The 24,897-nt window shown below is 46.8% G+C and overlaps 4 protein-coding genes across 8 annotated transcripts in view; 3 read left to right on the forward strand and 1 right to left on the reverse strand.

The window, feature by feature from the left end:
- Window positions 1–534: 534 nt before the first annotated feature.
- On the forward strand, window positions 535–6,304 carry LOC114846771 (cyclic AMP-responsive element-binding protein 1-like). 3 transcript variants are annotated; one of them, XM_055504942.1, is made up of 8 exons: window positions 535–556; window positions 2,192–2,285; window positions 2,380–2,526; window positions 2,644–2,744; window positions 2,948–3,087; window positions 3,281–3,448; window positions 3,594–3,747; window positions 4,121–6,304. In XM_055504942.1, the coding sequence occupies exons 2-8, from the start codon at window positions 2,199–2,201 to the stop codon at window positions 4,263–4,265; spliced, it is 942 nt and encodes a 313-aa protein (XP_055360917.1). In that variant the 5' UTR covers window positions 535–556; window positions 2,192–2,198; the 3' UTR covers window positions 4,266–6,304. The 3 variants fall into 3 exon arrangements, with proteins under 3 accessions (XP_055360917.1, XP_028991662.1, XP_055360916.1); XM_029135829.3 differs by lacking the exon at window positions 535–556 and adding an exon at window positions 1,171–1,316; XM_055504941.1 differs by lacking the exon at window positions 535–556 and adding an exon at window positions 1,370–1,563.
- Window positions 6,298–7,400, reverse strand: mettl21a (methyltransferase 21A, HSPA lysine). Its single transcript, XM_029135842.3, has 3 exons — window positions 7,032–7,400; window positions 6,837–6,948; window positions 6,298–6,753 (listed from the first exon to the last, which is right to left on the reverse strand). Exons 1-3 carry the CDS (start codon window positions 7,176–7,178, stop codon window positions 6,356–6,358), a joined length of 657 nt encoding a protein of 218 aa, XP_028991675.1. The 5' UTR covers window positions 7,179–7,400; the 3' UTR covers window positions 6,298–6,355.
- Window positions 7,401–8,032: 632 nt separating this feature from the next.
- Window positions 8,033–11,586, forward strand: LOC114851141 (cyclin-Y-like protein 1). Of its 2 annotated transcripts, none has more exons than XM_055504926.1 (10): window positions 8,033–8,977; window positions 9,056–9,145; window positions 9,231–9,265; window positions 9,349–9,449; window positions 9,720–9,755; window positions 10,030–10,081; window positions 10,169–10,288; window positions 10,390–10,556; window positions 10,641–10,803; window positions 10,886–11,586. In XM_055504926.1, the coding sequence occupies exons 1-10, from the start codon at window positions 8,818–8,820 to the stop codon at window positions 11,000–11,002; spliced, it is 1,041 nt and encodes a 346-aa protein (XP_055360901.1). In that variant the 5' UTR covers window positions 8,033–8,817; the 3' UTR covers window positions 11,003–11,586. The 2 variants fall into 2 exon arrangements, with proteins under 2 accessions (XP_055360901.1, XP_028998570.1); XM_029142737.3 differs by having other exon boundaries at window positions 8,035–8,977; window positions 9,071–9,145.
- A 9,240-nt stretch (window positions 11,587–20,826) lies between these two features.
- The window catches only part of tns1a (tensin 1a), a 55,620-nt gene continuing 51,549 nt past the window's right edge, over window positions 20,827–24,897 (forward strand). The window contains exon 1 of one of the 2 annotated variants that reach the window (XM_055503929.1): window positions 20,827–21,694. In XM_055503929.1, the coding sequence (XP_055359904.1) occupies window positions 21,599–21,694 (96 nt within the window). In that variant the 5' untranslated portion in view covers window positions 20,827–21,598. The remainder of the gene's footprint in view (window positions 21,695–24,897) is intronic. The other variant, XM_029170676.3, reaches the window with a different exon arrangement.

A 24,897-nucleotide genomic window follows, 5' to 3' on the forward strand; every position in this document is an offset into this window, starting at 1 on the left:
TATATACATGCTGCTAATAAATTGAATGCACACTGGGTTTAGGAAAATGCTAATGAAGTCACTGACGAGGCCTTAGGAGCCCATACAAAGGCTACCTGTGACAAATTGCATTTGCTTTAGGAGTGAATAGGTGACCGCGCGGTTTCTTATCGTTCCTTCACTTTGAACATAAAAGTGCACAATTCAAGACATTTGTAGCTAGATTTGTTTCAGCTTTCGGCTTACTTTTTATAGTAAAGGGCACAAGATTGGTTTGGACACCAGTGAATACGCTTGCTCCACCGGCGCAGTCAATCACTCGACAGGTGAGGATGCGCACGCCGAACGTCCCGCGAGTGTGTGTGTGCGTGTGTTTACGAAGACGCCTCCGAAATGACCTCGCACATTGAGATGATGGTCATAAATTGGTCTGAAGTCTCATTTTCCCCGCAGGATTTTGACCAGCTGCCGCAGCTTAGAACCCATTCCGCTCCTACAGCAGCGGCCCTCGCACGGCGGATGACACGGTTAATGAGGAGGTTTTATGGCTCGAGTTGACAACCAAGGAGAAGCAAATGTAATGTGAATCACAGGGGCTGTAAATAGTACATAATATGTATTACATGGTGGGGGTACACTTGTTTCTCATTGGAAAAATCACAATGTGGGGTTAGTGGTGCAAAATCAACACCAGAATGAAGACAATCAAATTCATAACTGATCAATTCAGGCTGGCTTAAAAGTAACATACGCAGCAGACGCTGTAAGAAGGAAGTAATAAAAGACTTTGCTGCCACCATGCGTCAGACTAGGTGTGCAGCACGTGAATTAAAACCACGGCTTAATTTAATAATTTAATAATTTAGTTAGTGAGTGGCCAGTAATATATTATTGTTATATTACAGGCTACTTGAATTGTAAGACAAAATGCGCAAAAAGCACAATTACAGAAAAAGCTTCTCTTCAGACAGACAGACAGACAGACCGATAGATTCATAGATTTATAGATTTGTAAATTCATAGATTCATACATACATAGGTGGATATTTAAGTTTCCTGGCTACGCTCCTGAAAAAAAATCAAGCTCTTACTTCGGCTATGTCCGTCGCTCTTCCTCGTCCCCTCGGCGAGCTTCGTGACTTTCCGACCACTTCCGTGTTCGCTCGCGCCCTGTCGATAGAGATGATTTTTCGCTGTCGTCGTCTCCCTCGTCCTCCTCTCCGTGTTGTTGTTCTCGGTGACGCGACGGAGGTGTAGCCTGACGCGGTCTCTTACGTGTCGGTCTGAATAAAAGTGGAGCTCCGCAGAGCCGGGAGTGACGAAGCGAGTCTGTGTTGGTAAGAGGATACGCATCCGATGTTTGCTAAACAGATAGATGGCTGCCCAGAGAAGTTATTTACGCCTATTATCCGCACAAAGCCAACAAAGAGATCATGGCGGCGGCGTTGCAGAGGCTCACAAAATGAGTCAGTCTCTGCAAGGCTCGCTGGCTTGTACCACAACTGAGATATATTAATATGGGAGTGGGCTTGATTTCGCTTTTATGAACTGGGAATAAGTTACAGAAGCAGACGCCACGTACGGGTAATTGCTTCCACACTGTTGTAATCACGAATTCCCGCAACTTACTGCTTAGTGAAAGTGGGGCGTCCCGGTTGCAAAGAAAACTGGCTTGTGTGCATGCAGACATTTCCCTCCATAGCATCACAGCTAGCGAGCTAGCAATATTAGCTTAGCACGGGCTGTAATTGAGTCTCGCAGCAAACCTGACAGCGACCCCGAGCTCGTAACAGTCCGACAACAATAAACGATAACCGGCTGCTCACCACGCCGACACTGAGTGTATTATTATTAGCTTGCTAGCATGCAAACTGGAGCTTTTCTGCTAGCAGCTAGCGTTAGCCTTGGAGATTTTTTTAGAGGGAGCCGTATGATGTAAGAGTATATTTTTGGTATTTTAACGTTAAGGTGATACTCTCAAGTCTAAATCATAATGTATGCTGTGCGATTTTAAATTAGATTAAATTAAAAAAAAACTTCCTGTCTAAGTTTGCAGTGTTTCATAAATGAATTACATAGCCACACCCTCCTTTAGGGCATCTACATGCATCAAAGTTGTGCATAAGACTTTTGTGAGTGTGTCTTGTTTAAACAGCTTATTGACTTATATTTTCTAGCGCTATGATATATGCTATGTTTGTTACGTCTGCAGATTTTAAATGAGCATGGAAGCAGGTGCAGACACACAGCAAAGTGGTGAAACAGCTGTCTCGGAGTCTGAGGCCCAGCAGATCACCCTGGCCCAGGTGACCCTGATAATCACTTCAAGCTTACACTGTGCAGTCCAGGCTGCATCGTCATTTCCAGGCAGTGTGTAATTGTGGGTTGTGCTGGTTGCAGACGTCGCTAGCAGCGGGTCAGGTGTCCTCAGGCAGCCCCACTCTCACGCTTGTGCAGTTACCAAATGGTCAGACAGTCCAAGTGCATGGAGTGATTCAAGCTGCTCAGTCTTCTGTCATCCAGTCTCCACAAGTCCAGACAGTACAGGTGAGGAGAAAAGTATACATTTCATATTATACAAGTATTACAAAATATTTTAGTTTTGCTTCATTGCTAGCAGTTTGAACTTATAAGTTAAATCACATGCATTTTGTTGACTTCCAGATTTCCACTGTTGCTGAAAGTGAGGACTCTCAGGAGTCTGTGGACAGTGTGACAGATTCTCAGAAGAGGCGAGAGATCCTGTCCAGAAGGCCTTCATACAGGTCTGTGTAACATCTAATCAACAAAGTTTTGAATCTGTCATAAATTAAAAGGCATTTTATTTACTACAAACATCTGCCTAGTAAACTTATTTCTCTGATTGTACGACATTCCATCAACTGCTGCACAAAGCTGTGCAACAACAATGTATTTTTATAATTATGAAGTTTGGTTTGTTGAGATTTGTGTCTTTTCTGCCTCACAGGAAGATTTTGAACGACTTATCGTCAGATGCGCCAGCAGTGCCTCGAATTGAGGAAGAGAAGTCAGAGGATGATTCTGCCCCTGCCATTACCACAGTCACTATGCCCACTCCCATCTATCAGACCAGCAGTGGCCAGTACAGTAAGTACTTTTTAAACTGTGATACAGGAAAGTAGTTTTTTTGTTTTTTAAAAAGGTGTCATGTTTCCTGCTTTTACAAAAAAAAATTTCATGTAGAGTCTGTCCCAATACTACTTTTGATTTATTTAATGGTTTAAAATAATTAAAAAAATAAAAGTTAAATTTCTTGATTTTAACACTTGTCCTTCTGCAGTTGCCATTACCCAGGGTGGAGCTATCCAGTTGGCCAATAATGGTACAGATGGTGTATTGACCATGGCCAACGCTGCTGCAGCTCAGCCTGGTGCCACCATCCTGCAGTACGCTCAGACCAGTGACGGGCAGCAAATCCTAGTTCCCAGCAACCAGGTGGTTGTGCAAGGTGGGCTAAAAGTTGAACATAATATGGTGATAAACTTACTTTAAGATGAAAGAGTTATACAGTGAGGAAAATATGTTAGTTCATATATTAGTTCTGCTTAATCTACTGTGAATTTTCGGTCTAATTGCCACTGTCTGTCTGGCAGCTGCCTCTGGTGATGTCCAGGCCTATCAGATACGCACAGGCCCCACCAGCGCCATCACTCCGGGAGTGGTTATGGCCACTTCCCCTGCACTAGGTACAGCAGGAGGCACTGAAGAAGTGACACGTAAAAGAGAAGTCAGACTCATGAAAAACAGGTAAGAATGTTTGAAGTCAAGTGATGACTTTTACATAATAATACAACATCATGTAAAAGTTGAGATTAAGATGCTGTGTTAAGATCTTGAACATCACAAGGCAATGTGTGCACGCGATTAAGCTTTCATTCAGGTTGCATTTTCCTTACCTACACACTGGCATACATAATACCAACGATAAAGTGAACCTATTTTATTGTTGACAAACTTGGCACGGGTTGGACTAGAGCATTTTAAGATTTACTAATCAAGGGAGAAGTGAGGAGGAGAGCGGTTGTGTAGCTGTTGTGCTTAAGGCTAGCAGTGGCTTGACTTTCAGAGCGTGCCTAATATATTTTAATCTAAACTAATGCACGGTATTTATTTTACGCAGAGAGGCTGCCCGGGAATGTCGCAGGAAGAAGAAGGAGTACGTCAAGTGTCTGGAGAACCGCGTGGCTGTGCTGGAAAACCAGAACAAAACGCTGATCGAGGAACTCAAAGCCCTCAAAGACTTGTACTGCCACAAATCAGAGTAGAAACATCAACCAAATGCCTCCCAGGTGCTCGACAGGTGCCCCTCTGTACAGAGACTCAGCATAGAGCCATGCACCTGGATGCCACTCTCCCTTTTCTACTCTAGCTTTCTTTTTAAAAAGTTGAGATTTTAAATCCATTCGCATCAATTTCCCATTAAAGGGTAAGGCAATGTGGAGGAGACTACACAGGGTCCTTGTGGTGAAGTGATAGGACAGACGTCAAGGCTGTTCTTGTTTTGTGCCACCAAAGGGAAGCATTCCAGTCACTGGTGCCTGGACAAACTGGGCAACATCACCAGCAACCGGGTAATCACATCACCACCCACCATGGGACTTTTTATCGGTTAACCTCCCTAACGCTTGAGCATCCGGAGAGGTTACCTTTATGTGTGCAGCATTTGAAATTGTAACGGAGCGTTTGCTGTAACATCTGTTACTTCTGCTTGGAACAGTAGATGGTCATGGACATTTTATCTTTGAGCTGTATTTTGTTCATTGTATAAGGTTATCTGCTTGCATTAATGTCATATGCTTCTTTTTTACTTTCACTGACTTTGACATGAACAAACAAGTAATCATTAAGTTGGATGGAGTAATAGTTGTCAAGTTAACTGCAGCTTCAAAAATTCAATGCAAACAAGTACAGCAGTAAAGGAACTCAATCTTTTTAAATCCAAAAACCAGTGACAATTACATCAAGAATGAAATGTATTGGAATGTTGGCCGTTACTGAGCTCATGAAATGTGTACAGTTTGCAATGCATGTTCCCAATCGCATTATTACATCTCACTGAACATGTTTCTTTTTTTAAATGGTTTGTTGTTAAATTTATAGAAGGACTATTTTTCCTTTGTATATGTACATTTGTTGCTCCAAGAGGACACTGGTCACCATGGCTCAGGGTAAACAAGGTCCTTTAATTGAGCAACATACCCTGAGTTGTGTGAAGAAAAAAAAACGAGAATAGAAACGAGCTGCTGCTCGTAAATATATAGTGTAAAAAAAACATTAACCTAATGTGGCTGGGTTTAAAGTGTTTTACCCATTATTTTGTTTAATGGATTACTTTTAATTTGTGTTAATTCCTGGATTTTTAATAATGAGCCTTACTTGTTATGCAATGAAAATGCTCTTGTAAACTAAACATAATTTGGACATAGGCTTCGTCACTGGATCAATAGACCGTCTATTTTTATGTAATGTCCTCACCTTTTGCTACTGGGGAAAGTCTGAAATATTGAGTTGTTAATATGAATCAGGAGATAACAGGACTTCATGTGATGAGTGTGTCTTAAAGGACAGCTTCACCACTTTTTAACTGGCTTCCTATGGCTTTAGTTTAGAGAGTACAAATATATGAATTACCATCTTTGTTATTCCCATGTTAAAATATTCTTATTTTAATACAGGAAAACTGAAATACCATTTACACACGCATACTTTTTAAAATCCATAGGAACAAACTAGCCTTGTAGGTGTCAGCAAAGACTGTCCCCATGTCGTGTTTACAGGATTACAGAGTGGCATGTGCATTTACCTTGCAAATACAATCCTACTACATTTCACATGACTGAGTAGGAGGCCTCCAAGCAGCACTGACCAGGCACAGCCTGCCGCTGCACCGTGGAGCACCTCCGAGCTCTTCTTTGAACGCCGCACCGCCACCCAATAATCAGAGTCTCAGCAGCAGTTTTGTGGCTTCGTAATGACAAAAGCATCACTGTGCATCGATCATATTCAGACACTTGTATGTTGTGTGAAGTGTTGAGTGTTAACTTGGTTGCACCTATCAAACAAAGCTGCAAACAGACTGTCAAGGCTGACCAAACCAGACCGTGAACTAAATTGATAATGGAATGCCATATTGTATTCTTTTAGGTATTATGTATAGTCATTGCAGTATGCTTTTTTTATGTTGCTTTTGATTAATTTTGTATTCACAAATGTCAGCATCAACTTATATAACAGTGCATTATGTTAGAGCTATTCAAATATTATGTTTTTGGCAGCTGTTAATAAAAATGTTTCTGGTACGTTTTGAGGGGCTTTTATTTGATCTTTATACAAAATTATTACTAAGCAAATTAAGTTACAAGTCTCTCACAGGTGGAAGTTTCCAAGCTTTGAATATGTGAATGTCTCTTTGTTTCTCATAATAGACCTCTTCAGTTCTAAACCGCTGACTGAGCATGGCCAAGAAGTTAGTGTCTCGCTCATAGCGGATCTTACAGGCCAGCAGCACCACAGAGAGGTCAGAGCACACGTGCTCGAGAGTCTGCAGCAACGGCACAAAGGTGTCCTCCAGGTAAACAATGTCTGCTCCCAGAACCAGATCAAACCCCCCCGCTGGGTAACGTTGAAGGTTCTCACCCCAGGTCAGCTCAGACACTGCCACTGATTCATGGAGTTCTGGGGGAAGGTTAGTCCTCACGTTGGCAGAGAGCAAATCCAGAGCAGGTTCTCTATCAGTGATTGTAACTGTTGAACCTAGAAACCACATGTAACGGACACACATTAAGGACCCACATCATACGAGAGGGGTTAGAAATGATTCATAATGATCCACTCACCTAATAAGGCTGCTACAATCCCCACCAGACCAGTTCCAGCTCCCAGTTCAATTGCCACCTTTCCCTTCAGATCAACTTGCCCCATTTCCAGATACATGCACATCACAACTGCCTGAAGAAGTAAGTCAGGATGTAGCATTCACATGTGTGCATGACGATTTCAATGGACAACAGAAACAGTGACTTCCGTCTTACCGCATCCCAGACAACCGCTGCTACACCGAGCTTCTTCCAGTCCTGAGCTAAATGAAGATCGCGGTTGGCAAAACGAAAGTGAGCTGATGCATTGTGGAGCTTGGACAGCGCCGGAAACGAAGTCTCCGTGTACGGCACGAGAGCCATGTTATACAATAAAGAGTGTATACTTAATTATAACTACACTACAAAGTCATTTTAGATCATCCATATGCTTACGCTCCCTGTGCACATGCGCGGTGCTGTTCTTCCTCTACGATAATTCATGACAGTTTTACTGATTAGGTACTGCCATCTACTGGAATGACTGGTGTCATTCAATTCCAAGTTTTTTTCTCTCTTTCCATTTATACGGTCTTTAAAATAGTAGATAGATTTTTCTTTTCATAACGATATCTTATCGGTTTTATTGTAGCACTGTAAACAATTCAAAATTTCACAGCCGACACTGTGAGACGTCAATGAACAGGTTTAGCCAATCATATCACAGTTTAGACAAAATTGACCAATGAAATTTATCGGGTTTGTTTTTTTTAACGGCTCAAACCCTCCATAACAGAAGGGGTGGGATCTGCTAGTGAAGGCGCTGTATGTCTGTAAAGATGGCAACAAATAGCGGCAACGCAATTTCCGCTTAATTTTGTTGTTAAAAAAGGGAAAAGGGAACGTTTTTCAGAAGCTATATTTAAAGTGTAATTTCAGTGTCATTATTACACAAAAGTATTACATTTCGAGTGTATATGCTGCAGTTAAAGAGTTGTACCACTATGTACATTTTGCACTTTTATATTTCTATATTGCTGTATTCCTGTGGTATAAAGCAGCATTTTTGAACTATTCAGTAAACACTGCAACCTCGTATTTACACTTCAAGGCTCATTTACGTTACATACATTTGTTTATTCTTCTAATGTCGTAAAAATGTCACGTCGTTTACCTGCATCCCTCATGAAGTTCAAGAAAGGTTTTAGTTTGAAAGGCATTAGTCGGATGTTGTTTTTGAATGCTTTTGCTTCGGACGACTTGACATACGAGACGTGTCCTGCAAATGCGAAGAGATGAAAGCTAACGTTGGCTATCTTTCTAAAATTCAAGTATCCGCTAACTTTCAGCGTCTTTAGTTGCCTTCAGTAGTTTTTTCCAGGTACTAAAATTATTCACCAGTGTTTCCGAAAGGCGTGTAGTTTGTGACAGAGACCTCAACTGCAGTGATAATGGATTGATCCATGCTCCTGAAGAAGCCAAGAATGGATTGAGGTGCGGAAGCTAGCGTTAGCCGGCTAGCCATGGAGGGAGAGAGAGGAGGTTGTGACTTTGCATTGTTAGCCTTCATTCCGTAAAATGGCTTCATATTAACGTTAGCCCGTCCAAAAGAGCTAATCATCCAACGTCTCCAATTCGCGTTACAGTGCGCCAGCGCTATGCTGCATACACGCCCATGTATGTCTGCTGTCATCTACATACTGCAGACCCCCATTTGGCTGACATTACACTACATGGACCTCATTCTGCTTTGAAGCGAGCCTTTCTCTCTTTGCAGCCACACACACAGGCCCGACTCGTCCCTAATATGCTAAACTTGCCTTAGGTCGTCTAGATCGAAGTTTACAACCTAGATTTCATTGAAACCCTATTCCCCTGGGGTGACACAGATTCACGTTAACACGGTGTGATTAAACTTTGCTCAAGTTGGACACGCTCCTCAGCCGGGTCAGTGTTGTAGGCGATCCCCTCTCAGTTGTATGGGAAACTGCGCCGGCTGCAGTGGGACTGTTGTAGGTCAACGATGGGAGGTTCGGTGTCTTGCTGCATCTCTCCTGGAGAGAGTCCCAAGATCCACAGGCGGGAGGTGGAGCTGGAGGAGTGTCCCATCACCACCGCCGAGGACGTGAGCGAGGACACGGGAACGTACCTGCAGCACATCAGCGACAGGGAGCTCCCTGATGGTGGGTTTACAGCACTCTGTGGTTTACTGGGGGTTGCCCTGGTAATAATGACTTCACTTCACAGAATACCGCTAAAAGTTTTCATTTTTGCAGAACTAGCCCAAGAGGCCAATCCTTCCGACCACCCCAGAGCCAGCACCCTGTTCCTCAACAAGTCACAAACAGATGGTCGGTCTGTGTTCTGTAAATACACCATTTCTTGTATTTAGTTTTCCTCTGAATTTTTAAACCTTTTTTTCTTTCCCCAATTTAGTACGTGAGAAAAGGAAAAGCAACTACATGAATCATGTGAGTTCCCAGGTCTGCACGTGCATGTTTGCAAAACAGTTTTCCCCCCTTTCCATTAACTATTGCCTTTGTTTCCTTACCAGATGTCACCAGGGCTCCTGACGAAGAAGTACAGTTCCTGCTCAACAATATACATCGATGACAGCACTGTCAGCCAGCCAAACCTCAAGAGCACCATCAAATGGTAAGACAGTTCATTTTAACCGTATTGATGTATTGTTTTCTTTAGTTGTTTGCATGTAATGGGAAAGGAGTTAAGGCATGTAATGTAATGAATTTGCTAACGAGCTAACGAACAAGCTAGGTTGTGTCCTGTGATTTCAGTTAGAAGCGTTGCACAACCGTTTCATCAATTAACAAGATCTGAGCACATGAGACAGAAAAAGCTACAGATGCTGTGTGTTGAAGAATAAAATTACACGTGGATCATTGTGTCAATTTCCTTTTGTTCCAGCGTCGCACTGGCCATATACTATCACATCAAAAACAGGTAGGAGAGATTTGGATACTTGCACAGATTCCGCCTTTAAATTCTCTAATTAAAGTATTAAAAGTATTAATGTAAATCAGGGCTTTGGCTTAAGTTGGTAAACCTAGGAAGACAGTAAGTAAGTTTGATTGAATTCATTGTAGTTGTTGCTTATGACATAGCCAGTCATTATGACAGTTAAGTAGGTAAATTAGTCACTGAACTCATGTATAATGTAGTGTTTGTACAAAGGAAGGAAAAATCACATCAACTCATTATCGTGTTTCTCGTGCAGGGATTCGAACCGCTCATTGGATATATTCGATGAGAAAAAGCATCCGCTATCGGTGAGTTGAGTGGCATGACGAGACAAAGCGTGGCATTTACTGTCTTCCTTCTGTGGATGGAGCAGTGATCATGATCTGATCCAACAGCGAGAGAAGGTTCCAGAGGATTACTGCGTGGTGGACCCAGAGCACAAGCTCATCTACCGCTTCATCAGAACGCTCTTCAGCTCCGCGCAGCTCACGGCCGAGTGCGCCATTGTCACTCTAGTAAGAACACGTCACATATGTACACGACAGGAGACGCGCAAACATCCACCCGTTCTGCCCTCTCACCGCTTTCACGTGTCCACTGTGTGTGCCGGGTTAAGGTGTATCTGGAGAGGCTGTTGACTTATGCTGAGATGGACATCTGTCCCTCAAACTGGAAGCGCATTGTTCTTGGAGCCATCCTGTTGGCCTCCAAGGTGTGGGACGACCAGGCTGTGTGGAACGTTGACTACTGCCAGATCCTCAAAGATATCACTGTGGAGGACATGTGAGTGTCTCAAAAACGACCAGTTTTCTTCCTTTATAAAAATGCTAAATACTCTAACCGACTGTCTCTGTATTATTTCTGCAGGAATGAGATGGAGCGCCACTTCTTGGAGCTGCTTCAGTTCAACATTAACGTCCCGGCCAGTGTCTACGCCAAGTATTATTTCGACCTGCGCTCTCTTGCCGACGACAACAATCTCAGTTTTCCTCTGGAGCCGCTCAGCAACAAGCGGGCTCAAAAATTGGAGGTGAGGCTGAATTTCCCCTCGGATGAACGTGCAGACTTCTCTCTCATTCAGTTACTAACACGCACACGATGCTGTGTTGCAGGCCATCTCCAGGCTGTGTGAGGACAAGTACAAGGACCTGAGTAAATCTGCCATGAGAAGATCTGTGAGTGCCGACAACCTAGTCTGCATCAAGAACTCCAAAGCTGTCCTCTCTTGAACAAACACTAAGGTGGAACGAACAGTATCGGAGTGTGAGGCTGTGATGCCGCGCTCCAGACGCTCATCATAAAGAGTGACATTGCATTAATGTTAATAGTTGGTGAGTTTTTTTTATAAATTACAAAATGAATGTAGACTTTGGGATGGAACAAAAAAATCATACAGTATCTCCAAAATAAACGTAATCGAGTCTGTGTATTCGTTACCAAGGTCTTCAGGTATCAGCCTCTAAAGCATGGTAATTTGGTGAAGTATTGTGCAGACCGTCACATTTTTATTTTCTAATAATGGCTATGTAACTTTGGAAGCCGTTAGCATGCAGTGGCTTCCTGAAGCCACACTCACTGAGGACGCTCCTCATCTGTTTCCTGTTCTTAATCAGACGATCTTTTGGTCACTTCTCTGGTTCTAGTCCCATCCTCTTCACCAGACATATCCCTCCACCTCTTGAACTACCCTGTGGTGTAGTTCGACACATGGACAAAGTGTAGACTGTTTTGCTTACTATGTAGGCCCCTATAGCTGTGAAATGTACAAGACTTTATTTAATTCAAATAAATCTCAGTCGCTGTTTAAAGTTGAGGCTGCCTCAGTGTAATAATGTGATGTGTTTCCCATTATTGTCATCCTTCGATGGCCTTTTTTCATAAATGTTGGAAAAGGAGTGAGTGACCCATGATGCTGCTTCAAGATACGACAACGCCCGCGGATTCTTGTTGTTAATGAGGGGCAAGTTGATTTGTTGTTGGGTTTAGATGCCATGACTTAATGAGGTAAGTTATTGTTATTGTTTAACAGACATCTGATGCTCGACTGCTGCATTTAGAAGTTACTATAACACATTTTTTATTGCCCTGAAACTCAAATAATCTTGATCTGCGTAGAAGAATCAATCACATGGAAGGTGTTATTATCACTGAACAATAATTGTACAATGTCAGTCTAAGCAGCAGTTCTTGTCTCCTGGCAACCTTCAAGATCCACCTCATAGTTAAGCGAATTCAGAGGGTCCTCATCTCAATGCTACGTTTGAATGGCGTCTATACATTCATGACAGATCCAGCGCTTTTCCTTGGCACCTGTCTTTTGATTCTTGGAGCAGCACCTTTCTCCATCTACACCAAGATTTGTTTCTGTCCTGATGGTGATGTTGGTACATGGTAGGTTCGTATAGAAATTGTATCTGTATGTGACCGTCCAATAGGTTTTATTGCTTTGGTTTTAACATCATGCCAACACAAATGCAGATCTGTGCATTCTGGTGCATAGCAGCAGTGTTTTAGCAGATGCCTTTGGCTTTAATGCTCCTGGAAAGTTACATCACTACCACTCCCCCAGCGCCTGAGGCGTTCTGTTTGCCTGGGACTCGTTGGGCTGGTTAGCGGGGCAGTGGGCCCCCGGCGTTAATGTTGGGCCACATTCACGGTGGCTCCCAATAACAAACCAGCAGGAGACTGTGGAATTCTGTGAACATCAGGGAACACGTGATATTTTCTTGAGAAGAACATTCTGTGGATCGGGCCCCCAGGTGTCGTAGTAACATCTTGTTGGCATATTGACCATCTGCTTCCGTTCCTGTGGCTGCATGTATCATAGCAATTGAGCTGAGCGTGTCTCTTAAGTGTAATAGCTACCAAACCAAGTGCACTGTGGGATTGTACTTTATAATGTTTTCTGGTGCAGATGCTGCTGAACTGTTTGGGGAACATTTGTAACCAATGAGCAAATCACAGGCTGAGGTCTCTGAGGTGATCATAGGTCATCATCTCTATGTGTGTGTGTGTTTAGAGTAAGAATAACTAAATAAAATCCTGCACATTAAATGCTCAAGTAGAAAAAAAGGACAGGCCCCACAAGTGAGCCTTTTTTGCTCCACTTTGTTAAGAGTAAAGAGATTTTCTAGCTGTAGTGTTGTCCTTCATAGTAAAATGACAATAACCCAAAGAAGCTGCAAATTTCTCCTGTGATGATTTTAAACTACTAGTCTTTGCTTTTGAGCAGATTTTCTACATCCACTTTTAAAACCTTTACAGACGTACAAGTGTCGAAAACACAGTACATGTAATGGATATAATGCCTGTTAATGAGGCGCTTTGTCTATAGGTTAAAGCGTTCTTTTCAACGTGTTCTGTTGTTAAAACTGCTCATGAGCCTTTTAATTTAGTAAATTCCTCGTCGGTAGCATTTGTGTTGTAATACCCTTTAAAGCCACAGAGAGGAGGTGCTGCAGTGTGCAGTGAGTCAGTCAGCTGGCATGACTGCAGGTGCAAGATCAGTTCATGTGTTAATGCGACATTCTGCCAACTCTCCCGAGCTGCCGCAGCTCACGGCTTCTACAGACTGGAAAATGCAGATAGGCCATTGTGTGAAGGATGAAGTGTTTTTAATAACACAACACTGAGGCTACATCGTCAAAAATAGGCAGGATGTGACTGGAAAGCCATGTTGGATGCTGTCTTTAAGAGCGGTGTAATGAATATAACAGTGTGTGTGTGTGTGCGCGTCCGTCCTGTAGGGATCACAGTGCCAGTGCGGCTTCATTAATCTCGCCGGCACCAGGGGACCTGTCTGAACTCTAAAAGAGGGCTGGAGAGAACACACCGCCCCCCAGGGAGACCCCCGTTTACCCTCCGCGCGCTGGGGTCACTCCTCCGTATCCGCACGCGCCTCAGCGGTGCAATGTCAGAGCCTCCATTACAGGCCTGAACGCACACGGGCGCCGCTGCCGATCGGCGCAGAGCGCGGGTGATTAGTTGCGTGTGCATATTTGTGTTTGTCCAAGCGCGAAGAGGGAAGGTGAGAGTTGCGTATGACACCCTTTGCAGCAGCACCATGAACGCCTCGCACGACGTCTCTAAAAGGCAAAAACGTGGCTTGATCATTAATATTTATTTTGCTGAATAATGCATTTCAGTGCACATACGCTGATTACATTACAAAGCACGTTGTAAATATCTAGCTCTGTTTTCATGTTCAGTCCAGTAACGAGTCTACCTGATAAATCATCTGGTTTTGAGCTAATTAACGGCACCTTGGGTTCGCTTTCTGATCCAAACTCCTATTGCTTGGCTTCAATCTCCGTTTTGCCGAGCTGGCACACAAACGGTACAGTAGGAGATGCTTTGTCTCCTCACTGATAAATGTGGGGCACAATATGAACAGTGTGCTGTGCTCCTGGCTTATGACAAATACCAGGTCAGTTAAACTGAACAGACTTTAGGCCGGTTCTAGAAGCCATCTTCTAGATGTCCATTATACATTGATGACCTTCTCATAATCGGCATCTGCAGCTAATCAGTATCAGTAAAACATCATGTTTTTCTGGACTGAACATGACATCTGAGGCGGCGTTTCCAACAGAGGCAGGTTCAAGATGGACTGGGGCCCCGTGATCCCGTGGTACCTGGCGGGGCCTGTGTTCTCTGCCTCTGCATGCTGCGCTCAGCAGATGCATTAGAGTGATGATGGCGCGCTGAGTAGAACAAAGCTGTGTGTAATGGGCTGGAGGCCCAGCTGCTGTGCAGTGCTGGCGTAGAACACAGATGACGGTGAGGCACGAGACCGAGAGACAACTGTGAGAATAAATGCTTTGTTTCTGTGAGAACGAGCACAGAATATTAATTGCATAAAAAACCCAAACTAAAACCCCCGCGTCCGTCTGTGCTCCTGAAGGAAGATCCGTGAAGGCTGTGAATTCACAGTGGACGTGTCGTTGACCTTCATGATCCAGTGGCTGTTCACCAGCCTGATCCCTCAGCCAAGGCACTGCAATAAAGCTAATGGAGCGAAAGCCAGCGTAGAGAACCGGCCCTGTCTAATCTATGGGCCTCACAGGCTGCACCCGCCCCCTGTTCTTCATGCCTGCATAACTTGCTCATGCTGTGTAATAATCCCCATAATTAGACCTCTCCCTTTCCACTTGCTGTCCTGCAGGACACCGTAGCACGCGAGTGCAATAATAGTTATTTAAATAATTACTCTGAGGTTCTTCTTCATTCGGTCAGTTCACATAGTCAGCGCTCAAGGCTTCCACTCTTTCAACAACTCAAAGCAACTGTTTTACTGGAGCAGGCAGTGAGGTGAGAGTTTGTGGCTAACGATTCTTCCAGTGTCGGGTCAAAATATTCCTGAACAACTAACCTGTGATGACTGGGTTTTAGAAGAACATCCATCTCCAAACAAAATTGCTTTTGTTGCCTAAACTTCATCACAGATGGGACAGTGTGCGCAGACTGAAATAAAAATATACTATGATGACTTAATACACAAAATCCTTCTCTCTTTTTCTTTTTTTAACATTACACCATCTTCATTTTCATTTACAAAAAAAGGAAAGGAAAAAAAAACAAATCAAAATGGCCATTTTTTGCAGCGCTTCCGCCGCTCGGCAGCTGCAGTGACACTTAACAGGATTAGGCACGGCTTACATAAACATCTCCCATGGCAACCGTGCAAGGCAGCAGGCAGAGGCGGCGAAGAGGACCCGCCGCTGGGAGCGCCGTCATCGCGTGGTCAGCTGAGCGTCAGCTGCCGCCACGCGGACGCCGCGTCCACGTGTTCCCTGTTCACGCAGAGCGCGTCCACTTAGTACGGCCTTCAGTAACCTGAATTATTCAAACCAAAGGAAAAAGTAGATGCTGTTTGTGTGTTTATTCAGCTCCGTGGTTTGTTTTTTGTGGCGCGCCAGTGTTGTGACACTTTGGCAGCGAGGCCTGAAGTTGTGTCCCGTCGGACACGAGGGCCTTTAGAACGGTCCATTTCCCATGATTCCCTCAGGACGGACGCGTTGCTCACTGCCCCTCGTGGCTCTAGCTCAGCGCCTCTATCTGTCTTCATTCAAATGTCTCCACTCGTGTCCGCTGGACATTTTCTGCCCATGAACATGTCAGGTTTGTACTGTGGCTGAATGGTTTCAGCCTAAATGTCAAGGAAATACTAAAAACGTGTCCTGAACTAAATGAAAACGATGAAGTAACAGTGGAGGCCGGGTTCTTCATCACCACGATCATCTATCGGTTAATTTTAGCCCCAAAATGCCAAAAGCATAAATTCAAGCAACTCCAACAACAACCATCATATGGTTTAATTGGCGTCGCTCATCAGTGGAGGTTCTGCAGATTTGCAAGGTTTAATCACTACTAACTAGGAATTAGCAGTGATCTCTAAGGTCCAGCAACCATTTTCTCATAGTGCCTGAGCTTTGAGTCTGTAAAGGGCTGTAGTTCTTTGCTGCAGCTCCCTTCACTTTTATCATTATCCTCACTACTGCAAATTGTCCCGATCCTGATTTCACACTGCTGAGTTTTGCTTTATGGAGGAACTGGATTACACTAGGCAGTCACTTACTTACAGTACAACGCAGTCAATATTCAAATGCAATCGGTGATGAATGTGTCTAATTAGACTCAGCCAGGGCCTGTAGTCGTCCTATTGATCTCTTGGCTCATTTAAGGAATTAAGGAGTCTGCAAAATCCCTGCATGCAGACGGCATGAAGGACTAAAATGGAGAAGGTCCAACGTTGCCCATAGGTGCGAGGGAATTCAGTCCAGTGCTGTCATTCTGCCCTATTTACTCTTGCTGCAGTTGCATTGTATTATCCGAGCCTTTCACCTTGAGATGCCTCTCCTGACACCGGCGTGTCTGTCGACCACGAGGGGGTCTTTAACCTACATAGGTAGCTACATTAGCGGGGCTAAACGCACGGCACGGCAGCCAAGTCAGCAGCGGGACGTTGAGATACGACTGGGTTGTTCAGACGTGTGGGGGTGAACAGCTTCCCTCAGGCCTTTTCCACAAGCTTGTTCCCGAATGAAAATAGCCACGGCGCAGCGTCCCAGCCAAACAGCCTGTGATGAATGCAAACGTGATAGCAAGTCGGACTGGACACGCGTCGGGATTTTTCCTTAAGGCTCATAAAGGTGAGAGAGCCTGTTGCGAAGGAACGGAGCGGAGGCTCAGGAGTCGATTCCAATTTGGCCTCAGACGGCAGCCGATTGCGAAGATAATGGCGCTGTTGAGTTGCATTACGCTGCTGTCGTCCGGCTGATACCTGATTGCAGCTTATCAGGGGCATTTGCAACGCCGATTACCTTCCGCCGAACACAGATGAGCCGTCGGGCGGTACGGCGGCGAAATGACGAATGAAGATGCAGATGTGGACCCAGATGTGAGACACGGAAACATTTCTCACCGGCAAAACCTTTTCTTGACCCAAAGAAAAGCCAACATTTGTAAAAGACAGTATATTTAAGAAAATAAAAGTGCAAAGGGACCTTTGAATGCTATGTATCTATGGGTTTGGAGGAGAGGCTGGCGGTGGGGGAGGGGACGAGGTAACTGACTTTCCTTTGGCAGCCGGCCCCTGAAGTGTCACCGCTCATACACCTCCACTTTAAGCACAAGTGCCTCGCTGTCTGTCCCTGCGTATAATTCCCTCCTGCTAATGATAAAGCTGTCAGCCCAAGGTTTTCCCAAGCAGCGACGGACACTGGGCTCGATGTTTCAACAGAATGTTCACATTTGGAAACCGACGACATAATTGTCGTTATTGCCATAACGAATTCAGCTTCTGACACTTTGTTTTAAATGTTACACCACTGTCGCCCACTGATCCCCGTGTCATTGAGAATCACTGATCAGAGTGCCTTCACTTAATAGACTGAGTCATTGATCACAGGCCACGGAGGTCACCTCTGCCTCTGCAGTGCTTTGCTTTGGATTAGATGTGATGGAGAGGAACAGAGGTGTCATTATGATTATGTGTTATGATGTATAGCATGTAGGCTGGCGTGGCTGCAGTGCAAAAGCAAGGAGGCTCTAATTTATGTCTTTACTTTGTGTTTCACAATCCTTTACTGCATATAATGTTCAAATCAAGTCGAGACAAAGGCTGCTTTCTTTAAAGTCTGGAGGAAAAAGGGTTTAAGTGAGAAAGAGGGAGCGTGAGGGCGGGAGGAGGAGGCAGATGAGTCTGCGTGTTAGTGAATGATGAGGTGTGTGATGGGACCTAATCTGCTATCGGTTCAGTACAGTGCACACTCTGTGCGCTGAATGCGAATGGGAGGCTGGCGCCGAGAACCAACCTCGGTGCCGCCGCCGCCGCCTCGACGGGTCGCGTTCATACCGAATCATCGGCCACGTGAAGCCTCGCCTTGGTGAAACCTCATTAAATTCATGTCTGGGATTTAAGTTTTGTCACGGTGTATTGGTGAACTCTGGCCTACGCCACGTGGTTCCCATGATGCCCTGCTCTGTCGAGCCGTGTTTTACTGTACCCTCCCATTGGAAGGCTGCTGCGGTTGTAACACTAGAAAGACTACAGACTGTACATACTGTATGGGCGAGGTGTTCAATTGACCGGCTCACAAGAGGTGAAGCCGTATGAACGTAAAGACGGCCATTAATGCCGCACCACAGGGGGCCGGGAGCCACGCTGAACTTGTAGCACATATGTTTACAGACTGGCGAAAGGAAGGAGAAGTAAGATGGATGACACAAACCCCCCATTAATCGGACCTGGGGTCAGAGCGCCATGTGGAGAGATCCCATAAAGAGGAAGACGGCACTGTAGGTTTAGTTAGCAAAACCCAACCTACGCGTTTAAGTTGCTGTCTCCCATGGTTTGAGGCTTTTGCTGCCGAGTTCCAAGTATGTCATGTCTTGAATGACCTTGTTTCTAGTTTGCTGTGTCTATCTACTGCTTATTGCCAGTTTTGTGTTCGCTGGTTGATTAGGATTTGGGCAAAAACCAAGGATTTGTGATGGATTAAATCAGCTAGAGCTCCCCTTGAGACTCAATTAGCGATTGATAAGGCTGGTGGTGGTATGAACGTGGAGGAGCAGCTGGCAAAACGTGAAGCAGTAAGGAACATCAAGGATTGGATCCATGCGTGTGTTTGAATATTAGTGTGAACTGTGCATTTGTTCACTCTCTGAGAACCGCCAGGCGCCAAGTCCGCTGTCAATCTGGAAATGGTGTGAGGAAGTCACGGAGGGTGGAAGCTTTTCGGCAGCCTACGCATTTCCACCAGGATTCCAGTCAAACAAATAGGCGGTGCGACGGGCCGGTCGATGCGCGTCAGCAGTGATTATTGCCTATGCCTAATGAGAGAGGCCAGTGAATGGGACACGGCCCACGTTCACAGGATCCAGGACTTTACCAAAGCATGGGGCGCAACCATCAGCCAGCGACCACGTCTGCAACGCTCCCTCCGGCCGGTCCAGGCAGATGCCCGCACCCTCCTCCACTGTGGCCTTAGTCCTTCACTCCATCGGAGCAAATATTCCATTTTCATTTTTAACTTCATCACGTTTTTTATTAAATGTATAGTTTATAGGAACTATAAAATAAGTGTAAATACCATCGTCTGTATGTGACACATACACTAAACTCTCATGTCAACTGCAAAGCGTGACATCCACTATAATAAAATAAGCAGTAGTCCCCATGGGAGCACTTCTCTGTCACTGGAAAGATATATATATATTTATATGACCAGCACCTTTTCCTATGGCCAGCCGGTTTATGTTGGCGTTTCTTCAAAAATGCCCCCCTCCACCACCCCTCCTGCTTCACACCCCCTCTTCCTCCTCATTGTGGCCAACGCCAGCTCTGGTTGACGGGGAATCGTCTTCCCTGCACTGTATCTCTCTCTCTCGCTCATTGCTTTGATATGTTGTGACTGTGTTGGTGTGGCGGCAGTGTGCTGAGCGGGAGGGGTTGGGGAAGGGGGGTGTGTGTGTGTGTGTGTGTGTGTGTGTGTGTGTGTGTGTGTGTGTGTGTGTGTGTGCGTGCGTGCGTGCGTGCGTGCGTGTGTGTGTGCGTGCGTGCATGTGTGTGCGTGCGTGCGTGTGTGTGCGTGTGTGTGCGTGCGTGTGTGTGTGCGCGCTTGGTGGTGGGGGGGGCTGTAGCACAGAAAAGCGTTCTGCAGTGAAAATGTGCCCTCACTGAAGCGTAGAGAGACTGCACCACGGTGAACGAGCCTGAGCACAGCCTGCAGTTGGGAGAGTGTGTGTGTGTGTGTGTGTGTGTATGTGTGTGTGTGTGTGTGTGTGTGTGTGTGTGTGTGTGTGTGTGTGTGTGTGTGTGTGTGTGTGTGTGTGTGTGTGTGTGTGTGTGTGTGTGTGAGAGAGAGAGAGAGGGAAATAATCACCCAAGACACAATGATCCAACACCCCGCTCCTCTCCTCCGTCCTTTCCTTATCTTCCTCCTCCTCCTCCTCCTCCTCCTCTCTTTCTCTCCCTTCGACCCACTTCTCCATGCACCACAATCACCTCTCTCTGTGCCGTGTATCAGTCTCGCACCATGACAACTGCTACGCATCCGATTGTGTGTGCAGATTACGCATGCTGGTGTGTGCGCGTTCACCAGTGCTCTCTGCTCTGTACCCCCCCCCCCCCCCCCACCACCGCTTTCCTGCCTGTCGCACTTTTCCAACTCGCTGCCTTTTCTTTCACCCCCCCCTCATTCCTCTCATCCATCCATCCTGACTTCCCCATTGACTATTTGGCTCCGTTGTGGTGCTCTTTCTCCCAGTGACGACTACTTGATGCGCACTTTTGTTTATGAGCGCATCGCCGTCCTCTCCTCCCTGACTCCGTCTTCAGTTCTGGATCGTGGACCCACCATGAGCCCACTTCTCTTCCAACCGTTCTGTTCTCTGCCATTTCTCCCTTTTTCTCCACCCCCCCCCATCCCCACCTCACTCTTTTGCTCCCCTCCTCCCGCGCTGGCTGAGTAAGTGCTGCAGCGTCGGTGCATGTGTGTGAGAGAGAGCAGCACAGAGCGGGCGAGCGAGCGAGAGAGAAAGAGAGAGAGAGAGAGAGAGAGGGAGAGATCAGTGTGTGTGTGAGCTCAGTGTGTGAGCGCGACGCACCGGGGATCCTGGAGGGGAGTCGTGTGATGTGAGGGGGGCTCTTCCGCCGGTGGACGTATGTGCCAGGACAGCGTTTTGTTGCAGGCGAGCGTGCGCGTGCACGGACGCGTGTGCGTGTGTATGGGTGAGTGCGGGCATGCCAGTGTGTGCAGCGCGCGCGTGTGTGCGCGCACCAGCGTCGTCGATCAGCGACAGGCTCTTCGCATTATGCAGCCGACGGTTCCCATCACACTTTGAGGACTGACTCATCTACGCGGGGCTGTGGAGACGGCGGAGACGGAGGACGCTGAGGCGGACGGAAGAGGCAGGAACACAGCTTTAGGGTATTGATGCTCGGGCTCCCTCAAGACTGTCCAAAGGTCTAGCCCATTTGTGGGATGTCAGTAGCTGCACTCCGGCCCCCCTCACCACCCCCCTCCATAAATTGGAATTGCAGACACACAGCCAGACTGAGCCCAAATTGGCATAAGAGCCCTGAAAGGAGAATAAATTCTAACTTGAAGGAAGGTTTCTAATCCAACCCTGCTTCACGGGCTACAGCGGGAGGGTCTCCTACAGCATCTCAACGGGGTCTTTGTTTTCACCCCCCCTCTTTTTTTCCCTGCCTGTCATCCCTGTTTTTTTCCCGGGGAGGGTTGCGGGGATTCTGTCCTGGAGCCCGGCAGGAGGAGGTGGGGGGATAAGAGGCTGGCAGACAGTACTGGACAGACGCAGGCATGGCTCGCCTCAACTGGTGCCTGGCTGCTGTCATCAGCTGGGGCAAGTTCCTCTTCGCCTGCTTCTTTCCTCAGCGGGGTGCCAAGCGAGACAAGGTAAGAGTTTTTGCAAAAAAAAAAGGGGGGGGGGGGGGTTGTTGTTGGGGGTATTGGGGGACCAAGCAGGCGCCAAGTGGACTTGGGGGACGGCTTCCACTCATGCCGTCCTCTGCAGGTGATTACATTCCTATGCTGCATGAAATGCACGGCAGGACGGGCCTCAATCGGACCACGCGTATGAGCCGGCGTCGCCCAAACCACCGAAATGACGTAGCGCCACAAAACGAGCTCGTCCGGTCGTGGACCGTGACGTTTGGACGGCTGACTCAAGGTCAGCGTCACAGCTCCCAGTGGTTTCCAGGTCCTGCTCGCATAAAGATGGTGGCGATGGGAATTGGACCGGACACTCTTGCGGCAGCCGCCTGGGCCGAACAGGTGGATCGCTCCTGGTGACACGTAGGGTCACCTTGCGTCCACAAGTGCACGAATGCAACGCACCCGTGCCGAAGGTTCCACGTCCATCTGCGTTCGCTCGTTTCCACGGAGACTCCGGGGAAGCGGGGACGTGTGCGCGGGAGCGAGGCCGGCTGGAGTTCGTGGAGCGTGGAGCTCCGCGCTAACGCCGGCGGTCGATCGCGAGCTTCAACGCGCGCGGACGTGGGGAAGCGGCGCCTCGGGCGGCGCTCCGATGGACGCCGTTAGTTCTGGAGAAGGAGATGCTGCGTTCTGCATCCTCAGCAGTTCTTAACACAAACCTATGCTCTTATACAAACGCCTCCCATGTGCTCGAATCGCTCGCCTTCGCGCTGACATCATCGCGCGCGGCTGTGATTGTCAGGGTGCAGGTTCGAAACCCGAGCGTTGCAGTGCTGCGTGCTCTCTGCCGCCATGGTGTTCTGAAGTCTGGGGATGATGGGATTTTTTTTTTTTCGTTGTGCTCGTGGTGACGCCGTAGCGTGCATTGCTGCAGCCGCCCGTGCTTTTGAGCCCCAACTCCCTCCCACCAGCAGCACCCACCAACCCCCCAACACCCCCCCCCCCCCCCCCCCCCCCCCCCCCCCCCGGCCCACTGCCGCAGCTCCTTATCTCCACAACCGCGCTCCATTCCTCCACCACCACCACCCTAATATACCCCCACATCACACTCTGTATAGTACATGTGTGATGGCTGTTAGCCTGAACGCGCACACAACCATCGAATTTCTCCCCAAACCTATAAAATGGATCCTCTCACTATGTTCATTTAGTCACAAATTTGCTCGGTCGGTCCTTTTTTCCTCCCGCTCTCCGGGTTTTCTTGATTTGCTTTTTTTCTTTCCTGACTCCAGAAAGACGGATATTTCCGGCACATCTGCCACTTGTGTACCTACACTAGACAAAATGGGGCACGTGCCTAGACATTCACTACAGTTGCAGATGCACTGACGCTGTGGCTGTGTGCTAGTCATATTGTTGTTAAGGTGTTTCCGATGTCTAATGCTAATTTCCTGGTTTCCTGGAGCTTTCATGGTTTTGGATAAAGGTGCTCAGTAATAAAAGGAAACCTTTTTGCCAATGTCTTTCTCATAAACAACAAGATTATTGCAGCAGTGCTTGATTGACAGTAGGTTTGTTAAGTCGCCAGCAATCCTGTTCTCTGCATGTTTAGCGCATTTAAGCCAGATTTAAGATTCAGGTGGCCCCGTCCTGCCTAATTGGCCGAATAAACGCGGATTACGCCTTTTAAAAACATGGGGTCACTTTTTGCAGCGTGCCTGACAACCAGTCAGTCTGTTGCTGCTCGTCACGTGACCGGGGCTGGGAGGTGAAAGTGGAGAGGTAAGGCTCCGTGTCTTATGTCTTCCCCTCCGAGGATTGCTGTGAGGTGTTCAGTTGCCATGGCAACGCGGCTCACGCAATCCCCACGCTGTGGGGCTGGCAGACTGTAGGCGAGGGGCTGGGGTTATTGTTGGTGAGGTGTGTGTGTGTGTGTGTGTGTGTGTGTGTGTGTGTGTGTGTGTGTGTGTGCGTATGCGTGTGCGTGTGTGTGTGCGTGTGTGTGTGCGTGTGTGTGTGTGTGTGTGTGTGTGTGTGTGCGTGCGCGTGTGTGTGCGTGTGTGCGGCAGAGACGAAAACAGAGAGGGAGGCAGATGCAGGAGGATGATGAGGTTTTCTCCATATGTGTTACTATGGTGATACTATTGTGGTGTTACAGAGAGGTTAGCCCTTCTCTCTTCTCATCCATTCCGTGTCCTTGTCGTTCCACGTTGTGTGTCTGTTCCTCGTCTTTCAGTGATTTTCCTCTTGTCTTTTCATCTCCAGCCTTTGTGTGTTCGCTCTCTATTTCTCCCCTCCTCTCATCTCTACTGTCACCTTCATTTCCCCTCCTCTCCTTCTGATTTTGTACATTTCATCTGTTCACCCTTTGTGTCACCCTTCCTTCCGTTTCATCTCATTCGCTCCCTGCATCTCCTTTCCTCCCGTCTCCTCTCCTCCTCTCCTGTTTTTTGATGTTTACTTACCTCGCTCTCCCTATTCACTTAACTAATGTCTGTCTGTGCTGTGAATTTACATCAGGCTGCAGTGCAGACAGCAGAGGAGAGGGTGATGGGAAACCTGTCCAGTGAATGGCTCCTTATTCTCTCCCTCTATATTGCCTCTCCAGCATGTGCATAAAAAACCTCATTCACGGCTCGCGCGTTTGTCACCCGCTCCCAACTTTAGCCTGTGCAAACGTTGATCCACAGCAAGCGATGCACGGGTACCGCGCCCAAAGAACCGCAGGCTTCTGCCCCGACTGGCTCACTGTGCTCTGGGCCGGCATTCAGCCATGATGGATGCTCTGTTATTCTTGCATTAATGCTTTAATGTGATGGATTCTCCAGCACCAGAAGAGGGGACTGCAGAATTGCCGTGGAATACTTCAACTTTGCTGATTCTTCTTTTTCTTGTCGGTCTCCTTCCTCCCTAGAACCAACTTTAAACCGCCTGTTAGGGATGTATTTGTGTTGTTATGATCAGCTTTGTGCACTCGAGCGTTTCCCCAATGTCTTAATACATCCTGCTAACATCATCAGTCTAGATTAATGGTGGGTTTTAGGGTCCTGAAATGGTTTAAATTCATTTTTCCGCGACTGACGAGTCTGTTTAAGTGTGTCCTTGTGCTTGTCTGCATGTGTGTGTTTAGTGAGCTCCAGCATGTTGTAATGGGAATTAGGGGATAAGAACCTGACCTCACTGTGCAAAAATGTTGCACTGAGAAAACACACCGCTCCCAGTAG

Source organism: Betta splendens, chromosome 2, assembly GCF_900634795.4.
Source record: "Betta splendens chromosome 2, fBetSpl5.4, whole genome shotgun sequence".
NCBI classification, from domain to species: domain Eukaryota; kingdom Metazoa; phylum Chordata; class Actinopteri; order Anabantiformes; family Osphronemidae; genus Betta; species Betta splendens.